The sequence below is a fragment of the Mobula birostris genome, chromosome 16, assembly GCF_030028105.1.
Source record: "Mobula birostris isolate sMobBir1 chromosome 16, sMobBir1.hap1, whole genome shotgun sequence".
In the NCBI taxonomy this organism is placed as follows: domain Eukaryota; kingdom Metazoa; phylum Chordata; class Chondrichthyes; order Myliobatiformes; family Myliobatidae; genus Mobula; species Mobula birostris.
Genome location: NC_092385.1, coordinates 31,057,459 through 31,080,193, shown reverse-complemented (window position 1 = coordinate 31,080,193; position 22,735 = coordinate 31,057,459). Strand labels below are relative to the sequence as shown.

Below are 22,735 nucleotides of genomic sequence, written 5' to 3'. Positions count from 1 at the left end.
TATATTGTAAATAGCTGCAGTTTCAGCACCGAGCCTTGCAGTACCCCACTAGTCACTACCTGCCATTCTGAAAAGGACCCATTAATCCCTACTCTTTGTTTCCTGTCTGCCAACCAATTTTCTATCCATGTCAGTACCCTACCCCCAATACCATGTGCTCTAATTTTGCCCACTAACCTCCTATGTGGGACCTTATCAAAGGCTTTCTGAAAGTCCAGGTACACTACATCCACTGGCTTTCCCATATCCATTTTCATAGTCACATCCTCAAAAAATTCCAGAAGATTAGTCAAGAATGATTTCCCCTTCGTAAATCCGTGCTGTCTCGGACCTATCCTGCTACTGCTATCCAAATATGCCGCTATTTCATCTTTTATAATTGACTCCAGCATCTTCCCCACCACTGATGTCAGACTAACTGGTCTGTAATTGCCTGTTTTCTCTCTCCCTCCTTTCTTAAAAAGTGGGATAACATTAGCTACCCTCCAATCCGCAGGAACTGATCCTGAGTCTATAGAACATTGGAAAATGATTACCAATGTGTCCACGATTTCTAGAGCCACCTCCTTAAGTACCCTGGGATGCAGACCATCAGGCCCTGGGGACTTATCAGCCTTCAGTCCCATCAGTTTACCCAACACCATTTTCTGCCTAATGAGAATTTCCTTCAGTTCCTCCATTACCCTAGGTCCTCTGGCCACTATTACATCTGGGAGATTGTTTGTGTCTTCCCTAGTGAAGACAGATCCAAAGTACCTGTTCAGCTCATCTGCCATTTCCTTGTTCTCCGTAATAATTTCACCCATTTCTGTCTTCAAGGGCCCAACTTTGTTCTTAACTAATTCTTTCCTCTTCATATACCTAAATAAACTTTTACTATCCTTTATATTCTTGGCTAGCTTACCTCCGTACCTCATCTTTTCCCCCATATTGCCTTTTTAGTTATCTTCCGGTGCTCCTTAAAAGTCGCCCAATCCTCTAGCTTCCCGCTCATCCTTGCTATGTTATACTTCCTCTCTTTTATTTTTATACTGTCCTTGACTTCCCTTGTCATCCACGGTCACCCTTTACTCCCCTTAGAATCTTTCTTCCTCTTTGGAATGAACTAATCCTGCACCTTCTGTTTTATTCCCAGAAATACCTGCCATTGTTGTTCCACTGTCATCCCTGCTCTACCCTTGATCTTTCCAGTCAACTTTGGCCAGCTCCTGCCTCATGGGTCCATAGACCCCTTTGTTCAACTGTAATAGTGACTCTTCCGATTTTCCCTTCTCCCTCTCAAATTGTAGATGAAAACTTATCATATTATGGTCACTACCTCCTAATGGCTCCTTTCCCTCTAGTTCCCTTATCAAATCTGGCTGATTACCCAACACTAAATCCAGAATTGCCTTCTCCCTGGTAGGTTCTAATACAAGCTGCTCTAAGAATCCATCTCTGAGACATTCCACAAACTCCCTTTTTTGGGGTCCAGTACCAACCTGATTTTCCCAGTCTACCTGCATGTTGAAATCCCCCATAACAACCGTAGTATTACCTTTGCGACATGCCAATTTTAACTCATGATTTAACTTGCACCCTATATCCAGGCTACTGTTTGGGGGCCTGTAGATAACTCCCATTAGGGTCTTTTTGCCCTTACAGTTTCTCAGTTCTATCCATACTGACTCTACATCTCCTGATTCTATGTCCCCCTTCGCAAGTGACTGAATTTCATTCCTCACCAACAGAGCCACCCCACCCCCTCTGCCAACCTGTCTGTCCTTTTGATAGGATATATATCCCTGAGTATTCATTTCCCAGCCCTGGTCCTCTTGCAGCCATGTCTCTGTTATTCCCACAACATTATACTTGTCAATTTCCAACTGAGCCTCAAGCTCGTCCACTTTATTTCTTATACTCCATGCATTCATATATAATACTTTTAATCCATTTAAAGTAATACTTTTACTCCCCTCACCTTTCGTATCGATTCCTATTGCACTTGGCCATACTCTCCGATCCCTTCCTGAGCTTTCTGCCCCGTTAATTCTGTTGTCTTTCTTAACTTTTCTTATTCTTTCTTTCCCTTTAATTTCATCCTTATATTTCCAGTTCGCCCCCTCCCCACCACTACTTAGTTTAAACACACCCGTGTAGCAGTGCCAAACCTGCCTTCCAGAACGCTGGTCCCCCATCTGTTAAGATGCAACCCGTCCCTTCTGTACAATTCATCCTTACCCCAAAACAGATCCCAGTGGTCCAAGAATCTAAATCCCTGCCTCCCGCAGCAGCTCCTCAGCCACACATTCAGATCCCCTATCTCCCTGTTCCTGCCCTCACCAGCACAAGGAACTGGAAACAAACTAGAGATAACCACCCTGGAGGTCCTGCTTTTTAGCCTTCTTCCGAGTTCTCTGAAGTCACACTGCAGAATTTCTTTCCTCTTCCTCCCGACGTCATTTATCAACCACCAGCTGTTCATCTTCACCCTTGAGGATGCCCTGCAATCGGTCTGTGACGTCCTGGATCCTGGCACCAGGGAGGCAACACACCATCCTTAAATCCCGCCTGTTGCCACAGAAACCCCTTTCTGTACCTCTCACTATGGAGTCCCCTACTACCATGGTTCTGCCTGACTTCTGTCTCCTCAGCTTTGATTCAGTGCCAATTTTTGACTTGCAGACCTGTCGGCCTCTCAGACTGGCAATGTCTTCTGTCCCGACAGCTTCCAAGAGGGTGAACCTGTTTACAAGTCTGGAGATGCCAAACAAAAATATGTCTTGAACAACTATTTTGAGTGTTTTTTTATTGAACTAAGCTAATGAAAGTTCTGAGAGAAGGAATGCAAAAAGGCTCCTTCTGGAAGATTCAAGGAAAAGTTCAAATTCTGAAAACACTTAATTAAGCAGAGTGGCAGTGTTCATTTTTTAAAATATACAGTAAGTGAATAGTACAAAAAGTCTAACAAACATATTCATTTCAATGATTACTTAATTGCACTAGTGCTAACTTTCTGTCAAATAACTGCTATGCTATCTGGTGAAGTGCATTTGAATAATTGCACTGCCAGACAACTGCATACAACATTTCTAATCATTCTGCTGTCACTACAGAAGTATAAGCTAAGGATTATATTGCCATTGTTAACTGTATAAAATGGTTGAAAATGGCTAGTTGAAGTTTATTTATGCAATTCACATCACAATTTTACTCAACTTTCTCTCATTTCAGTACTCTAGTCCTTGCCACCTTGAACATTGCACAGTGTTGTTTTCCAAGCTATAATGAGTTAATAATGTAGAGATCTATTACTAATTAACAAATGTATGTTTATATCGTATATCGAGGTTAGTATTTTCAGTTTTAATATTTCTAGAAAGTGACTAATGATCTGTGAATTCCAATTTTACTATGATGAGATTAAATTAAAATAACTGAATCAGATATGTTTCTTTTATATGTCAATAAGTTCTGGTAAGTTGTGCTCAATATTTTCTTCTGGACTAATGTGTTGTTTTATCTATAATTTACAGTAAAATTAAAATCTGCATAGTTTGCAATATATTTCAATATATATGTACTTTTTATACACATGTAATATATATATAATTTATTTTAACTTGCAGTATAAGTTGAAACTATTATCCAAACCACATCTTATATATTTGCAAACCTAACAATAGAAAAACAGCAGTGCCCCCTAGAGCTGATTCTGACACAATGCCTCTGAAAATCTGTTGTCTTTAAAATAACATTCTGTACAATTGAGTGATCAGCATTGAATTAAATAGCTGCTTAGTTATGATCATGCCCTAACATATCTTACCAATATATTAATGAGATTTTGTTTATCATTAAACAATTATAACATGGTTACTTTGAATTTTATAGCTAAATGTAAGACTTTTTTTTATAAATGACTATTTATCTGGACTTTGTAAAAATTGGAGAGCATTTTCTCTTTCAGGGTCAATTTAGTATTAATCTCTCTGGAACAGGACTCCGAGTTTCTGAATCCACTAGGTGGATATCACAAGGAAATTATGCTGTTGTAGAAATACAACGATTGATGGTAAGAATCTAGTAGGAAATGTGATTAAGTTTAGCAAATAGTAACATACTTATGTAAAATATTATTTTTTCAATACCTAATACACAAAAAGCAATGATACCCAAATTATGTGTATTTGGGACATTGTGCCAGGTGCCATTTAACTTTTTTTTCTGTATTGCACCAATCCATATTGCTTATGATACTAATTTTGTGCTGCGAGTTTCCAACTTAAACTGGCAGAAGATGTATCTGCTGTGTCATTTAATCTTAGCCAAAGAAGTCCATCTCTACCTTTGTCATTTAACCTGGTACCAAAATACAAAATGAATTATTATGTGCAATCCAAAATTAGCTTGAAAAATATCATTAGTGGAAGCAAAGATTCAGAACACTCTATTTGGGCATCTAAACTTTCAAGTAAAATGAAATATTTGGAATAATTTTCACATAGTGTGCATATTGCAAAATTAATTTCAATATAAAATAGAAGTCAAATAGGCACAAATTTGTCTTTCAAAATTCTGCTGCTGCAGGTAGAAGAGTTCCAGTCCAAATTCCATGGAAACAAACCATATTCTGATAATAGATAAACTACAATCTGGTGCAAGATTTTGACAAAAATTAATATAATTTTTAGAAATTGTAGAGTATTTCTATTCAAAATGAACACCCATTCCTTACTTTTCTCCCAAAATACAAAAGATTATTTAATACATCTAATAAATATTATAAGCTACCAACTGGCCTTCCCCATGAACACTTCAATCTCAGTGATTCCAGGTCTTTTCCACTACCCCATGTCAATCAAATCATATCCCATAGGCATCAAATTGTGTACTTCCTGTTCTCCAACATCCTTGAAGTTATTCCTCAGATTATCTGGGAAACTGAATTCAATAATAATAGTAATAATTAGAAATAGGTGGCAGGGTTATATGCAAACATTTCAGCTATAGAAGATACTGCAACTGAAAAGAATTCTGGTAAGAAGAGAGCTTTGATGAGAGAGTTCATAGGGGCTTTTGATAAGAGAAATATTTTCCTGCATGTAGAGATAAATAACACTAAAAAATCTGGATATTGTTTTGAAGAAGATTCCATCTGCAAATTTTGTTCAAGATTTGAAACAGGAAATAAATGTAGAGAAATGCAACCTAACAGAACTGGATAAATGACTTGCTTTATAACCTGCATGACTGTACTTCCAAAGAATTAAGTCTAAAATAAAAGTCAAGTAGGCTTATAGTAGTGTTGGATCGTGTTTCAAGAAGGACCTTTCAACAAAGTTGTATCACATATCATGCATTGACATTGTATTATGCATTAAAAAATACCTAGGCATTGAGCAAACAACAGTATGGTAGCATTTTCAAGGACTCATCTGAAGTCTAAATAGCAAGATATAGTTCAAAGAAATGGTGCTAACTCTATCTGAATCCTTGACCTCAGCTGAACTTAGTTGTATAACTCCTTTCAATAGGCTGGGCAAACACCAGGTGGGACTACTCCGTGGGAATCAATACTCAAACCAGACTGAGCAAAGACGTTTGTGTACTAATAGAAAACTGGAATGCCTCTAGCAATGTAAATTCCTAATAATTGTTAGGTCTGCAAGAGCCTGTCAGAAACAGCAGAGGGCCTCTCATCCTGCAGCACCTTTGAATCTATCGACACAAAGACTGCTGTCTGGTATTTGGAATTCATAATATTGCCTCACCTGTCTCAGAAAGACTTCAATATGTAATCCCGACAACATTGTGGAAGATGTTATGATATCCATCCAACATCATTGCAACAAACCTGAATATCCCACCAACCTTAACCAGAGGATTCCACCATAGTAGCAATACAATTCATGCACAAAGATACAACCCAAGTCTAGCCTGTGAACCTGGTTCATTGATGCATAGGTAGAAAGTTAGGAAAGTTAATGCATCTGTGTTCCAAATAGAAATTATTTTAAGTAATTTGAAGAAGTTCTAGTATGATAAAGTCTGACATTAATGTGATTAAATAATTAGTGAAATTTACATTGCAAAGATGTAGGTGTATAAATTAATTAGATCTCAAAAACAGCTTCTGGAAGTGTAATCGATGTGATGTGGTTTAATGCCATCTGCTGATGTCCATTATGGCAGAATCTAGCTAGTCCTAATAATAATTGTCACAGCATAGAAGGTCCCAAAATTATTTGCTGGTACTACTGAACACAACACTACACATTTAAAGCCAGTCTGCACCTCTTCTTTCCAATATTTTCATTATTAATTTTACATATAAAAATACAGAGTACAAGAAAAAGTATATATCAATACATTATACTAAATCACATATAAAGACTCCTTCCCCTATATTCATACAGATTAATTAATTCGTAACATTGAAATATAGTAATTTTATTATGTAAAAAAAACTAACCCACTACCAAGACCGAAGCTGATTAGTAAAGAAGAAAGAAAACAAAATTAGTCATCATCTGTGCTTTAACAGCAAATCAAAGGTTTTGAAAATAATTCAAAAAAGGTCCCCACCATGTTTGAAAGTCTTGGCTAGATTCAGAGATTGAACAGCGAATCTTCTCTAAGTTTAAGCATGACATGACATCATGTAACCATTGAACAGGAATAAGAGGGGCCGCATCTTTCTATTTAAGCAAGAGCATCCTTCTGGCCGTAAGAGAAATAAAAGCCAAAATGAGCAAGTCAGATGACTCCAAAATAATATTCTTTCTTCCAACAATACCAAATAAAGTGGTCAAAGGATTAGGCTTAGAGTTTACTTTGAAAAGTATCAAGAAAGTTTGGGAAATGCTTCTTTCCAATATTTTCCAAGACTCGGACATGTCCAAAACATATGAATGAGTGAAGCTTCTCCATTATTACATCTATCACAAAACAGAGGTATATCTAAATAAAAATGAGACAACTTATCCTTGGTCATATGGCCCTATGGACCACCTTAAATTGTAGGAGAGAGTGGTGGGCAGATAACGATGAAGTGTTAACTAATTTAAAATTTTGATTCCAAGTTTCCTCAGAACTTGAAGTCCGTAAATCTTGTTCCCAAAGATTTTTAATTTTATCTAAAGGAACACTTCTCATTCCCAACAGCATATTATAAATATTAGATATAGATCCATTATAAAAAGGTTTCAAATAGTCTGCACCTCTTAAAAGGAAATTACACATTGATTGCTGGGTATGCTGAGATCATGTCTGCACAGGAGTGAGCAAGATCAATGAATGGATATTCCAATACTATATCATTAAAAATGCGTCACTATTAGTCAATTTTAATTTCACCACATCCCAATACTCACCTGCCAATATCTCAAGATATATCTATCATTCAAATACTTAATCTCAGCTTCTTACGTAGAAGAGTGTTGTAACCCTTACTGCTTACATATAGTTTAAACAGTGAGACTTTGAGAGCCACTTTGAGTACACATGAACCTTACCTAAATCTTCTAACCCCCCCCCCCAATCATTTGGAAGTGGAACTGAACATTACGATAATGGCCATAGTAAAGTTCCTGATCACCTCTGAAACTGAAACCATTTTAGTATTGTAATACATAATACTGCTATCCACTTTTTCTTATCCCTCATCCTTCAATCTCTTCTCATTTACAAGGTCCAAGCAGTGTTGATTTGCACCTCTGATTTCCAAAGCCTCCCTTACCACAAACCCTTTCTTTCCTGTATCAAATATCTAAGAACTGCACATCATTCTCAAACATTGATAAAAAGGCTAAATGACAATTGAGATAAACTATCACAACATTTCATATTCCTATCCACCAGCTTAGAAATCAGCATTGTGGTTTCCTCAGAAGATCGTCCAGGGATAGCTGTTGAGAGAAAAAGGCTTAAGTGAAGTGAGGCCTGGGTAAGGATGGTTCAGGCTACTGGAGGCTTTCTAAGGCCTTTAGAAAGGCCTAGAGTAATAGAGAAGTACAGACAGGCCCTTCACCCCATCTAGTCCATGCCAAAACCATTTAAGCTGCCTACTCCCAACAACTTGCACCAGGAACGATAACCTTCATATCATTACTATCAATGCCTATCCAAGCTTCCCTTAAACATTGAAATTGTGTTTGTTTTTTTTCAGTAGGCTTCTTTTCCAGAGCATGAAACCCAACCTCTTGAGCCTTGAGCTGATAAGAAATCCACATAAAGCTGAAGTGTCATTGAGTGATACAGCACAGGGAGAAATTCCTTACCTACAGTGGGGTTGGCATAAGGCTCGTGCAAAGCAATGGGGATGTAATTGCTGACAACTTGTAGTATGGTAAAGCATACAAACATTTTACCCCCTTGGCACGCAATGCCGATTTTCCATCTGGCAAAGCCAAAAGAAATGAAGTTACCTCTTAATGAACAGAGTATCCCTTCTGTGACAGTACACCACAACTATGAGATTTCGTCAGACTTTATGGTAACGATCTGAAGTAAGTCAAATGTACAAGTGATAACTGTCTCAGCCACTGGGAATGTGATCCTTACCTTACAGTGGAGCTGCAAGTGGTGTAGTTGGCAGTTTTCTATGAGGACCGTGTTAGTCATAACATCATTGAACATTTTTAAGGAAGCTAGTTGGTCTACCACAATGAAGTGCAGATGTATCATGTGTTGTTTATCACTGATGTTCAAATAGAAGGAATTCCTCCTGATCAAACTGCAATGACATTGCCTCCTGTTAAGACACTTTCTTCCCCTCCACTACCTCATTCTAGTAGTTCTGTTTGACCTCTGCCCATTCTCTAAGGTTTGCAAGTCAAACACTTGAAGATGTAACAAACTAGTTAGAAGCCTTGAAATTTGCAGAAAGTACTTAAGCACCTTGCTGCAAAGTCTGAAACTTCAAAAGCATACAGAATTATAACAGGATGTCTGCATCTGACTATATATTTTGATGTACATGAGATAAATAAATGAATAAGTAAATGAAAAGAAGGAATAAGCCATTTGCTAATCTGTGAATAGATAATGATCTATTTAATTAGTGTGCTCTGTTTTTGAGTATGTGTGTTAGATATATTGAATATGTCATTCTGCCAAACAATATGTTAATAAATTTATTAATGTTATATAAAAACAGAAGTTTATATATGGCAAGACTTATAGTCATGCAAATCCTATTTTACCCACAGAATGGCGCCAAAGTGATTGGGAAATGTGGAGGTTACTGTGGCAAGTGCGTCCCATATTCTGGAACAGGACTACATGTACAATTGCTTTAACTCAGGTATTCCCTTTTCTAAATGTTTATGCTAAAAGCTAATTCATATTTTCAATACAACTGCAATATTGCTTCAGATTCTACAACTTCCAGTCTTGGAAGGATATTACGATATTGCAGAGGAGCACTCGACCTCAGCTAGCGACACATCTAGGCTGAGACCAACCTTGCTGTCATTGGGCCTATTCTGGAGTCTTCCCTCTTCCTTTTCCAACCCTGATGAAGGGCCTCAGCCCAAAACGTCAACTATTTATTCATTTTCATAGATGCTGCCTGACCTGCTGAGTTCCTACAGCATTTGTGTAAGTTGATGTTGCAAAATTAACTTTCAAGGGTAAACCCTCAGCATCATTGTCTTGTAATTCACCTTTCTCCAGGAGCTGTGACAAGGGAAATGCCAGTAAGTAAGTATTATGAAGGGAACCGTTTGACAATACTTCACACAAAATGTTCTTTTGGTTAATAGGCCAGAGTTTGTTGAGCTTGTCTTATTTTCATTGTAGCTTGTCTGCGTCTGTCCCAGACCCTGTAGCCGTGGTTATCAGCATAAAATATACTAACTGAAGAGTCATTTATTTTATATTTTCAACATTATGGATGATTTATCTTGAATGATTGATTACCTCTCAGAGATCATGATAAACCTGGTTGCTTTGGGTTTCCAACATCTGCAGAACTTCTCATGTTGATGTTCTATGCTGATAAGCCTGGCAAAGGTAGCAGTCCCTGTCTATGTCCAGCATAAACAGGGCAACATGGCAGATTAATGAGAGATGATATCTTCACAACAAAGATGTCAAATAGTAACCAACTTTAACAGGAGAATCAGACCACTTACCTCTGAGGTTCGACGGTAGTGCCATTGCCAGGCCCTTCATTATCAACATCCTTTGAATTATTACTGAACAGAAACTCACCTGAACCAGCTACAGACAGTAAATTCATTACAATGAAAACAAATTAGAGTGTGTATATTGTGTAGCAAAAGGTTCATCCCCTGTCTCCAGAAAGCCTTTTCAACATCTACAATGTATAAGTCAGAAGCACAATGGAATTCTCTCCAATTGCCTGAGGTTAATACTAAGATAAAGCTATCCACTTGATCAGTACCCCACCCATGTCTTTTCTTTCTTTGTTTTTTCCACTAGCAGTACAGAATGGCTGTATCTACAAAAGCTGCTGGTTGCCTCAACTGCACCTCTATAACCTGTAACTTCTGTTGCTCAGAAGAACAGGGCTTTAGGTGCATGAAAATGTCCCACTGGTTCATTTCCTACCACATCACACACTCTTCTAATTTGAAATATATTCCAATTCCTTCCTTGTCTCTAAGGCTAAATCCTGGAAATTTTCCCATGCTTCTGGTAAGAATGCAAACTCATATATCCCTGTGCAAACAAGTGACCCACATCACCCTGCATTTGTTACCACTGATGTGGAATACCAATAATTTGGGAGAGCACAAATACTGCACAATATTCCCTCGTATCCTGTGTTTCTGCATTTCATGATGAATGGCACCTCATTTAAAGAATACTGAACTGTAGACAAACTGCATTTTTCTCAGAGGAACTGAAGTCCACAGTTGTTAAACAGTGATCAGGAGTATGAATGCTTTGATCTGCTAGTCAAAACCATAGGCAGCTAGTCTCCTCAGTGGCCAACAAATCTGAGTGGAGTGATGTATTGATCAGCTTGGCATTCAGTGGTTGGGAAGATCCACTGAAGATCTAACACTTAAAGCCAGTGAAGTCTACACATCAGCAAAGATAAATCTGTGATGGGCAGATTCATTTTCAGTCATTGCACTTAGTTCAAGGTAGATGATGGGAAAGAACTAATGAAGTCTCAGTGACAGAATTCCAAACTACTATACTCACACCAAATAGATATGATCAACCCAAGATCACTCAACTTAGCTATTGCTGTCCCGTCTGTTTCTTGACAATTTCAATCCTGCACATAAAGCAGAGCTTCTAGAGAATGGGCAACATAGAGCACATATTTCATTTCATTCCTGCACCCTTCCTAATTTTTCCTAGCTTCTTCCTGTGAGAGATTGCTGGTACATATTATAAGAGTGGAGTAAACAAGCGGAAATAATCTCTGGTTGGAGTTTAATTTTATGATAGATCTTATGCACAATTACCTGAATAACACGGTGCTCTTGTCTCAATTGAATTATGTCATAATCATGTGGTCTGTGATAGTGAGGGAACATATATACTAGAAAAAAAAATCCATCACTGATGATCAGCATCCATTAACATGAGAATGCCCTTCAGTAATGCCAGCAGCTGCCACACCAGTCTGACATATCTGCACACTGAAGGTTGTGCAGTAAATACGAACACATGTCAATGTTACTGGTATCTTGAGTATCTGACTTTTATCTCTAAATTTACTGGCTATCCTTGGTGACAATCTTCCAAGTGAATTTTGATGTTCCAGTGCTGTGTAGCAGCATCCTCTCTGGGTCTGCATACTGCCCAGCTGGTGAACTCCAATCAAGATACCCCTCTAATTTAATTCCATTTGCCAGTTTTTGGCCCCTATGCATCTAATGTAAGGGTTCCCAACCTAGGGTCCACAGACCCCTTGCTTAATGGTATTGGTCCATGACATATAAAAAGTTGGCAACCCCTGTTCTAAAGCCTTCCTATCCATGTACCTGTTGAACTGTCTTTTCTCATACCTGCCTCAACCACTTCCTCTGGCAGCTCATTGCTATTGCATACCATCCTCTGTGTCAGAAATATGCTTCTCCAATTCTCATTAAATCATTCACCTCTCACTTTAAACGCTAGCAAAAATATTGTGTGCATTCCCCCTATTTAACCAATTGATTTTATAGCTTCTATTAGATCCCGCCTTGGTCTCCTGCACTGCAAGGAATAATGTTCTAATCTGTCCAATGTCCCTCCAGTTCTGGCAAGATCCTTGTAAGTCCTTTCTGCAGTCAATGACCCACAAGAAGCTCTTGCCCAAAATGGACCAATTGCAGGAGCATCTATTATGGCTGACTGAGCACAGTCCCTGAAAGATACTGGGGCATATGACTTGGTCATCTTATGTTGGGGGAGATCATTGGCCTGAATTTGCACAGTAGGTAGGCCATCAGGAGACTGAATAGACAATGGTATTACACCAGTCGATATTATAATATATTTGGAATTGCAGAAGTCTCTTGACAGGGGGCCACAGAAAGGTTATTTTGTGAGATAATAGGCAGCGGTGTAGGAGGTAATATGTTAGCATGGATGGAAGATTAGTAAACAAGGAGGAAGCATCAGGTACAGATAAGGCAATCATTTTTCAGTTTGGAACCTGTAGCCAATGGGATGCTGCAGGGATCTGTGTGGTTGTTTGTATTAAATATTAATGACTTAAATATTAATGATTTAAAGGAATAAAGCAAATATACTGCAGCCAAATTTGCAGATGATGTAAAAGTAGGTGGGAAGGCAAGCTGTGAACAGGATGCAAACAGTTTACAGAGTGATATATTGATTGGTTAAATGAGTGGGCAAAAAGCTGGCAAATGTGCACAATGTAGGAAATGTATAGTTGTTCACTTTGGAAGAAAGAAACAGCAGAAAAGCATTTGGATGTCCTTGTACATGAAACAGAGAAAACTGGTGTACAGATGCAGGAAGAGGTGGAGAAGAACACTGGCCTTTATTTCAAGATGGTTGGAAAATAGTAGGAAAGCCTTAGTGTAGCTGTACAAAGTGCAAATGGCACGACACCCAGAGTACTGAGCATAGTTTTGGTACTCTTATTTAAAGAAAAATATGTTTTGATTGGAGGCATTTTAGAGAAGGTTCACTAGGATGATCCCCGATATGAAAGAACTGTGATGTGTTAGTACAGAGAGCATGTCTCTTTTCCTGCCGGAGAAAAAAAGATCACATATGCCATATCTCTGCTCCCATAGGAGAGCAATCCATTGACATGTGGCATCTCTCTACTCATGCAGGTGAACAATCTGCTCACATGCCACATTTCCCTGCTTGTGTAGTACAGATAGCTCTTACATTCTCCTGCTCCTGGAATCTATTCACAAAAGGCATATTGCTGCTGGAAAATGACTGCAATTAACTCATGTGTGACAACTCTCTATGTTATGACAACACCAATGATGACATATCAGTGTTCCTAAAGTGCTTCAACATGTCCCCATGCAGTGGAAAACAGACATTCGTTTGGATTGGTTTGAGTGGCATAGAAGCAGAAAAATATTCAGGTTGTCATCTGTCCTGTGGATAATATGTGATGGGATGGTTACTGATCCCTTGCAAAGGAGCGCACATGATCTCCTGGAAAAAATATGCCAGGTTCTTCCTTGTCATGTCGTACATTCAACTAGGCAGGCTTGACAACACACTCATCTCCTTCTCAAGCATTTGCATCAGTCTCACCATGAAACCATTCCAATTGCAGTCCACACCTGAATCTGTTTTATAGCAGTATAAATGTGTGAATCTAAGGTCACAGTGAGAGAAAATGATTTTTTATGATGTGTTGCTTGCCTTATGAAATCAAGGTAGTTTATTGATCTCTCTCTCTCTCCCTCTCTCTCTCTCTCTCTCTCTCTCTCTCTCTCTCTCCCCCTTTCCCTAACTCTATCTCTCTCTCACACCCTCTCTCCCCCTCTTTCCCTCCCTCTCCACTCTCCCTCCCATCCTCCTCTCTCTCTCTCTCTCCCTCCCATCCTCCTCTTTCTCCCCCCCCACCCCACCCTCCTCCCTCTCCCCCCTCTCCCCCCTCTCTCCTTCTCTCTCCCTTCTCTTTCTGAGCTTTTCAATTATTTCTGGATAACAAACACCCATCTCTCTTGAAGCATTGTTTTTCACTAATTTCACATGGTTTAATGTGGAATGAATTTTGTACTAATGCTAATTGCAACAATTGCTGAAGTTCAATTTTGAGGTTTTAGGGCCAAGTTAAAGCACAGGATAGGTTTTAATAATTTTATTTTGTACATTAGTAGAAGCAATATGCTTAAATGTATCATCTAGACGATAAAATCATTGTTGCATAGATAATAGTAGAAAAAGTGTCTTGATAAGATTATTAAGCAGATCATCACGTTCTTATTCTTTCCAGTTATCTAATTGCTAGAGTTTTAGCTTTTATTTCCCAAGTATCTGCCTCATCTGCTCTTCTTTGTAAGGTGTTTTATGCCATATCATGACTACAACTGCACTTGGCAAAACATTAGTAGGTGTGTCATAAGATATTCCAAGGACTCACTGAAGTATCTAAAGTGCTATTCCAACTTTTGGTTTGATTTCTCTGATGGCAATGTCAATTTTGCCCACATGTTGTGAAGAAAGAATCGTGATTGTCCAGAAACCTTCAATTTCTGTTAAGGTTGACGAATAATGTAACAGATTGCCTTTAAAAAAACACATCCATGCAGTTGCCTGGGAAATAAGCATTGATTGCAATGAAGGTGCTATGCATTCATTCAGCAAAGGCCTTTCATAAAGATTGTGACATTCAAGGAAGCTCTTGGTTGCTACCCAAAATTTGCTGCTTAGGAATTTTTCCTTGTAATGAAAATGTAGTTATTGAGAAAGAGTATGTGGATACGCACCACTAATAGACAATTCAGTCAGGTTTACCATTAGTATTGTAGTATTTTGGTGTTGCTGATTCGATTTTTGGGTCATATGAGCTTATAATATTAAAGTCAGCCCTGGTGGTCAACTATCTAAATTATAGTCTGCATAATTTCCTTTTGTTAGTTTCAATGGAAATAAAGTGCCTTCTGCAAACTGGAGGTCTAATCTTGGAAATGAAATTGATTAATTATTGTCATAATTACCAAGGTACAGTGAAAAGCTTATCCTGCACACTGTTCATACAGATCAAATCATTAAACGGTGCATTGAGGTGGAATAAGATAAAGTAATAACAATACAAATAAAGTGCAACAGCTACAAAAATAGGTCTAGTGCAGATAAACACGAGTTGCAAGATTATATAAGGTAGATTGTGGGGTCAAGAGTGCAATTTATTGTATTAGAAAATTATTTAGTAGTCTTATAACAGTGAGGTAAAAGCTGTTCTTGAACCTGGGAGTATGTGCTTTCAGTCTTTTGTATTTTCTGCCTGATAGAAGAGGGGGAAAGAGAGAATGTTTAGGGTGGGTGGAGTCTTTGATTATACTGGCTGTTCTTCTGAGGCAGCGAGAAGTATAGACAGAGTCAATGGAGGGAAGATAGGTTTCCATGATGTGCTGTGTCCGCAACTCTGCAGTTTCTTGCAGTCATGTGCAGAGTAGTTGCCATACCAAGCCATTATGCTTTCAGATAGGATGCATTCTATGGCACATCAATAAAAATAAGGTTGACAGAAACATGCCAAATTTCCTTAGCCTCCTGAGGAAGTAAAGGCATTGGTGAGCTCCCTTGACCGTGATGTCTACATGGTTGGACCAGGACAGGCCATTGCTAAGGTTCACTCCTGGGAAATTCATACTGATTTCTGCCTCATAGCTTATGCCATATTATATCCTACTTTTAAAAGCTGTGTCGAAAATTATTGAACTTGCCTGAAGGCTTTCTTAAAGACCTTGTCTTAGAGTCTCAAAGCAGGGAGTTGGATAGGCAAAGAAACATATTTGGAATTTGTTTTAAAATTTACTGTAAATATTATAAATGTTCACTTCCAAGGACTCCTCATCTCATGTTCTCAATATTTTTGTCTTATTGATTTATTTTGCCCTATTTTGTTTGCTTTTTTCTTTTTGTATTTGCAGTTTTTTTGTCTTTTGCACATTAGTTGTTTATTTTGTGTAAACTTTGAAATGCATTACAATGCAAATTTTCTGAATATAAAGTCAATAAATCAAGTGACGTATGTTTACTTTTGCACTATGCTTGAATTTTCCCATTCCCTTGTATTGTTTCTACGAAACTTTCATCAATACTCAATGCCAGTATTATTACATTGCTCTTCCTGTGTGCAAAGATTCATAAGTTTCTGACAAATCTGAACAGCGAATTTATGAACTGTAAACCTACTGCAATAAACACAAATGCATGTTTTTGTTCCTATATGAAGGTTGTAAAGATATTCAACTCCCAATTAACGGCAGCTTGCTGGTTGCAGGTTAAGCAGTTGTGTATATACAGACCCACACTGTTATCTACATGTTGAGGCTTTTCCAGCAGACAGCTGACTTTTAATGTATAATCATTAGCAAATTTTTTTACATTGTTTCTCCCTTAATGATTTGGCTTTGACTGAGTCATTATTTTTTTAGTTGGTGCTCCAGGTTTGTGGTCTGTTACAACAGTGAAGCATTATGTGACACAAGCTGGAACAAGATGAAGGACAAACCCATACATACCTCTGTGTTCTATGTCTGTAGATAAATCTGGTCAGTTTGATGTATAGTATTGTATTTATAATTCCTGTTTATATTTATTTCTCTCAAAATTGTTTTGTGAAAGGATCCTTAAATGTTTTCAAGATTCCAACAGTGAAAAGCACCATTTGTACATAAAGTACACAATATGTAGCCTTGTAAGATAAGGACATTTTATTGACACTGTTTTATAATTGTTTACTTATCACAACACAACCAATAAACCAAAAATAGGTTGATATGCCTAATTGAAATGGTGGTGCTATGTATTATATTGTGAGCGTTTTTAACTTTGAATTTACCTCTGCACTTTTAATCAGGAAACAGATGAATATGTACTGTTATCATATAAGTAATTTTGATAAAAGTTTTGTAAATATGTGGGTATTTGCAGCTATATGTTATTGCACTGGTTAACTTCTTTTGATCTTAATAACCAAGATGAGTACACTAGTAGCCATTTGCAAAATAGAAGGACTTCCACAAGATAAAGAGAATGAAGAATTGGTTTTACATTAAGAATATTTTTATTCCACAATGATTTGTGCATTAATGTGCAGTTATTGGTAATTGTATGCCAAATATTATTGCATACTCTTACCTCTTGACACACTGAGATTTATGTAAAATGTAAGGATTTGGTATTAAAAGTTTAAAATACCATATTCATTGTTAATTAAAATAGAAAATCAAATTGTTAAATATAGAACTACAAAGAAGCTTTATGCAGTATGTGTGAAAATATATTTGCAAATTGGCTGATGGTGTATTGTCTAGTACTGTTAAGGCATCTTATTAAATTGTTTGAGTGGAGAGGGAATGTTAGAAATTGCACTGATGTTTTCGGGGCATAAAGAAGTTATGGTGCTATTCATGGTGCATTCAAATGGCAGTGCAGGATTTAGTCATAGTATAGCCAAGAAACATTGATCCTGTAAACATCTACATATTCTTCTCAGTTTGCAGTACGTTCTATCCCACTGTGTAACATTTGTATTAAATGATGAATAGTTATTATAAACTGTACATTGTTGTATTATTCAAAGCAGTTTTGAATATCATGTTCAGAAATAATTTCAAGTAAATGAGACACAGGTAACATTAGAACTGTGCTAATGTTTTTTTTACTATTCTGACCGAATGTATGTACTTTGATATTCTTTGAACATACATCCAAAAGCTCTGCTGTAAGAAGGGCATATTGGTGAGTGTTAATTAATAAACATTGTTAGGTTTTTTAATGCTATGCATCAAAACAATTATCTAACTACTGTTGTTTCAGTCATTGTGATTTTATTTTGTTAATAATGCAATGACAGACCATTGTTGTTAGCCTGTAAACGAATCAGTAAGTTTAAACTTAATTGAATGCAATGTCAAATAAAATGCCTCTAAAAGCTATCAAAAATAGTTACTGATATCTTATATTAATGCTTGATTGGATTTTAAAGTAGGTAAGTAATTTTTTAGTCAAAATACTAATCACCTAATTATAATAGTTTCACAGTTTAAATAGTTTAGCTTTACTTTCCATAACTAAAATTAGGGAAAAGTACTCTTATTTTAAATTAGGCAATATCTTTTTGCAGTTATGTTTGATTTTTCTAACCACTGTGTTTGCAGTATGTTTCATTAATGTGTTCCCCAAAATCAAAACTCAGTTTACAGGTATCAAATGTTTTTTACATCAAAGGGAATTTCTGAAGTTATGCATCAGATCCAGGGGCAAATCTTGCACTCTTAAGTGCATGGCACATTTTAATTTCATGGTATTCAATACATCTTGATTATATAGCATCTGGAAAAGCTTTTAAGTTGTAAGCAATTATGCCACTCCAGCATAAGGAACATAGCAAGAAATGCAAATTCTGTCAGACAATTGAATATTTTAAATTTGTTGGGTATTCCAGCAGTTGTACTCGTTGTTATAATAAAGGAATTGATGTCATAATTTAGTAGTGTTACACTGTGCACTACAATATAGAAAACATTATTAAAGATGTTATTCATAGCTAAAATGTATTTATGACAAGTATTAAAATATGCACTGGTAACTTTCAAAAATTGTTCACTCTATAACAAATAAATTATTTTGCCATATGTTATGAAGTTTGATTTTTTATAAATGCAATCTCAATTAACTGCACACAAATGGAATGGTAATTCTTCAAAAGGGTCCAAAGAGTGTTAAGACCTGACAGTGATGGAAATCTACAGCCCAATATTCAGCTGGAAGTACACAATATCTATCTATCGATTGGCATCTGATTTAGAAAACTCATGAATCCTAGGATGGCAATTTTCATTCCTGTATTGGAGTGTGAATAGGCCATTGGCACACTGAAATTCAAAGCCTTTAATATCTCATTCCTGATTTTATCTGAATCAATGACATTTCAGAAATGAAGAGTAAGCAATCTACCAGAAATGAGAAGGCATTTCAAGAGTACATTCAAATGGCTTTTGATGATGGATTTCACACCCTTATTGCATTTTTAAGTGCTGATGATTAGAGCTTGCTTATGCAAGAGTCATACTTCCATCTACACCCACCCTCTCTTTGTATTAAATAGAAACTTGAAGTTTTCAGCAGTGGCTAGGATACAGATAAATCAATAGGAATAGTACAATATGTGGAGTGGGCGGAGGACAATAGTTTTTGTATTCATAGTACTTGGCTGGAAGTAAAGGTAGCCCATGCATGATTGGATGTCAGATCAAGCAGAAGGAACACTAAGAGAAGGTGGAGAAGTTCTACTAAGAATAGGCCCAATTACAATTAATAATCCAGACACTAACAAAAATATACCTGATTTTGTTCTGACAATGGATATTGGTTAAACATGAAATTATCACAAAGGTAGAACACTGATTCTAAACTATTTCCACAAAATCTTTTCCCCAATGAACACCTTCATGTAGGAAAAAATTTAAGTGTATATATTTTTAAACGCAAAAAAAATCTTGTTAAACTGGATTCTCTAATAGGATCATCTCAGTGTAACAGCAATGATCACAAGCATGAAATATGTTTTATAAACCTAATCAGCTAGTAATTATAATCACATTCATAGTAAGTTTCATAGTAAAATTATTTACGGATAAGAAGACAATTGTTCACATTAACTACACCATACTTTATCTCTCCTAGCAAAAACCATTATTCTTTCTAGAGTGACTAGATATTATATGGTCTCATTCTGGTGATACCTTCATGAATCAACTGTTCAGATACTTTGAATCAGAATCGTGTTTAATATCATCAGCATATGTCGTGAAATTTGTTGACTTTGCAGCAGCAGTGGAATGAAATACATAATAATAGAAAAAACTGAATTACAGTCTATATATTATATTAAATATGCAAAGTAGAAATAAAAAAAGTAGAGAGGTACTGTTCATGGGTTCAATGTCCATCTAGAAAATGGGTGGCAGATGGGAAGAAGCTGTTGCTGAACCATTGAGTGTGTGCCTTCGTGCTTCTGTACCTCCTTCCTGATAGTAGCAATGAGAATAAGCCATGACCAGGGTGATGGGGGTCCTTAATAATGGACAGCTCTGTTTTGGGGTACAGTATCGCTCCTTGAAGATGTCCTGGATGCTATGGAGGCTGGTGCCGGTGATGGAGTGGACTAAGTTTACAACTCTCTGCAGCTTACTTTGATCCTGTGCAGTAGTCCCTCACCCCCATCCCCCACAGCAGACACTGATGCAGCCGGTTAGAATGCTCTCCACGATACATCAGTAGACATTTTCTTTGAAAGTCATGCCAATTTTCTCTGATAATTTTATCTGAACACACTATAATATAGTACGTATTCAATTACTTCACTTTTATCATTTAAGCAGGTGGAAAGATTCTCCATCCTCCGTGTAAGAAAGCTCCTTGGTAATACTCTGAAAACACCATGCTAACACATGCAAACAAACGTATGTTTCCTTGTATAAAAGTAGATTACTGTAAAGGAGAAATGAAGCCTGTAAGTCGACAAAACTGCACAGTAATTACCAGAAGTTACCAAAATAATTTGAAAGGAATAGTGGAAATTTATTAGAAACTTTTGGAAATAGTCATTACTCAATTTTGTTTTAAACTCCATAGAAGGCAGGAGTCAGAGAAGTCAGAATGAAGGTGAGAAAACTAGTGACGAGCAACTGGTACCTCCGTCAGAGCACAAAGAGTCATAGAATACCACAGCACAGAAACATGGCGGATTATTATTCTGTCTAGTTCCATCAATCTGCACCTGACCCTAGCCGTCCATATCCCTCCCATCCATGTATTTTTCCTAACTTCTCTTGAATGTTGAAATGGAACCCGCATCCACCACTTCCACTGGAAGCTTGTTCCACACATCCACCACCCCGAGTGAAAACGTTTCCCCTTATGTTCCCTTTAAAGATGGAATATTTAGGGGGAACATGAAAGGTATCTTTTGCACTGAAGAAGCTCCCCTTCGTGAAGATGGAACAAAGCTACCTCCAGTCTGGTTAGTTTCTCCAAAGACGGAACGGCACACTTTGAGCTGTAAATGTGTTGGATAAGTCTCCCCTTCAAATGAAAGGTGTAGGACGCTGGATGATCGGGCGGCAGTAAAATAACAAATGTTACACGTCCTGCAGTTCCAGAGAAAAGTACAGTTGGAAAGGGATTGGGTATTGTAGAAACACACAGTGTCCTAGAGGGAATTATCCCTTCAAACTGTTGGCATTGGAAGAAAAGGCGAGGTAGAAGTGATAGTGACGGCAACCTGACAGAGTCCTCTGAAATTGCATAGCTGGTGGGTGGAAGTGATGACGCTTTTGGTTTATTGATTTTTTTAAAAAAATTCTTGTGGCACTGTTACGTAAATACATTTGAAACTGGCATGTTGATAAATTTCATATGGCCATTTGATATCCCAATATTTTCACAGGATTAAAATCCTACTTAAATCGCCTTCGTTTATTCTGTTTTGGGGGAATTAATCTACCCACAAACAGCTTCCGCCTTGTTTGCCTCACATAGGGGGTGAATCGGACCATTAATTTTCACGTTGCTCAAACTGAAAGTAAGGTGAGGCATTTCGACACAGTGTCACAATTTGTGACTGAAACAGGGCGCAACTTCAGGGTGGGGAGTACAGTAGAACCTTTGGCAACCGTGACAAATCAGTCAGTTTCCATAGCACCCGACCCAGGACTTTAACGCAATAGAATATCTGTCTCCAGAGTGTTTTGAACGTTGCATTAGTGGGTGGGGGGGGGTAATAGTGTGTTCGGGTGAAGAAGGACGGGCGGACGGGTTGGCACAGCTTCCCCTGCAGTGCTCTGAGCAGGCTGCTCCGGACACCGGTTATGCAACTGGAAGCAGCAGCGTTGCGCTGACTCAGGTGCCGCTCAGTGCGCGCGCCTTCACTGTCATGACGCGCGGTTCCAGCACGTGGTGCAAGCGCGTGCCGCCGCGCCAAGCCTCGCTCACGCCGTGGCTCGAGCGTCCTTCAGCCGGTGGCAGGCAGGTGCTGGCGAGAGCAGCGGCTGCCGCGGCGTAACATCCGTCTCCCGGCCGGTGTCCAGCCCAGCGGCTGCCCATCGGCAGAGAGGCAGCGAGAGCGTGTTTCAGCAACAGCTGTTCCGATCCCTTTGGAGGGAGAAATAATATTTTCTCCAAAAAAATAAATCCGGTGGGAGACTGAGGAACCGCGACTCGCGCTGAACTCGGCGGATTCAGGTTTGTCTTGACGTTGATCGAGCTGCGGAGGCGAATCTCGGGCTCGGAACGACGATCGGCAGCGGCGGCTCGTAGAGCGGTGCGGTGACACCGACCTCGGGCACTTCCAGCACCTTGCATCCTTACAGCACCATCCACTGTCCATCTCCCCTGCACCGGCAATCCCTCCGGCCTCACTTCCCAGCACCATCCGCCATGAATCGTAAACAAGCAAAACATCCACCGCTCATCCTTACATCTCTACAGCACCTTACATCCCCACCCAGCAACATTCGTCCCTCCAGCACCATCACATCCACTGCCCATCCCCACCTGCTCCGTTCACCTTCTGTCTCTTCAACGCCGTCCGTCGTCCGTCCATCCC

At 38.3% G+C, this 22,735-nt stretch overlaps 2 protein-coding genes across 2 annotated transcripts in view; both read left to right on the top strand.

Moving 5' to 3' along the window:
• Positions 1–18,739, top strand: part of adamts9 (ADAM metallopeptidase with thrombospondin type 1 motif, 9) — a 267,099-nt gene extending 248,360 nt beyond the window's left edge. The window contains exons 38-40 of the mRNA XM_072280518.1: positions 3,950–4,054; positions 9,192–9,286; positions 16,557–18,739. Of these exons, the coding sequence (XP_072136619.1) occupies positions 3,950–4,054; positions 9,192–9,281 (195 nt within the window). The 3' untranslated portion in view covers positions 9,282–9,286; positions 16,557–18,739. The remainder of the gene's footprint in view (positions 1–3,949; positions 4,055–9,191; positions 9,287–16,556) is intronic.
• Positions 18,740–22,292: 3,553 nt separating this feature from the next.
• prickle2b (prickle homolog 2b) overlaps positions 22,293–22,735 on the top strand; it is a 205,662-nt gene continuing 205,219 nt past the window's right edge. Inside the window, exon 1 of the mRNA XM_072280515.1 lies at positions 22,293–22,371. The gene's annotated coding sequence lies outside the window, so the exon portion shown is untranslated. The remainder of the gene's footprint in view (positions 22,372–22,735) is intronic.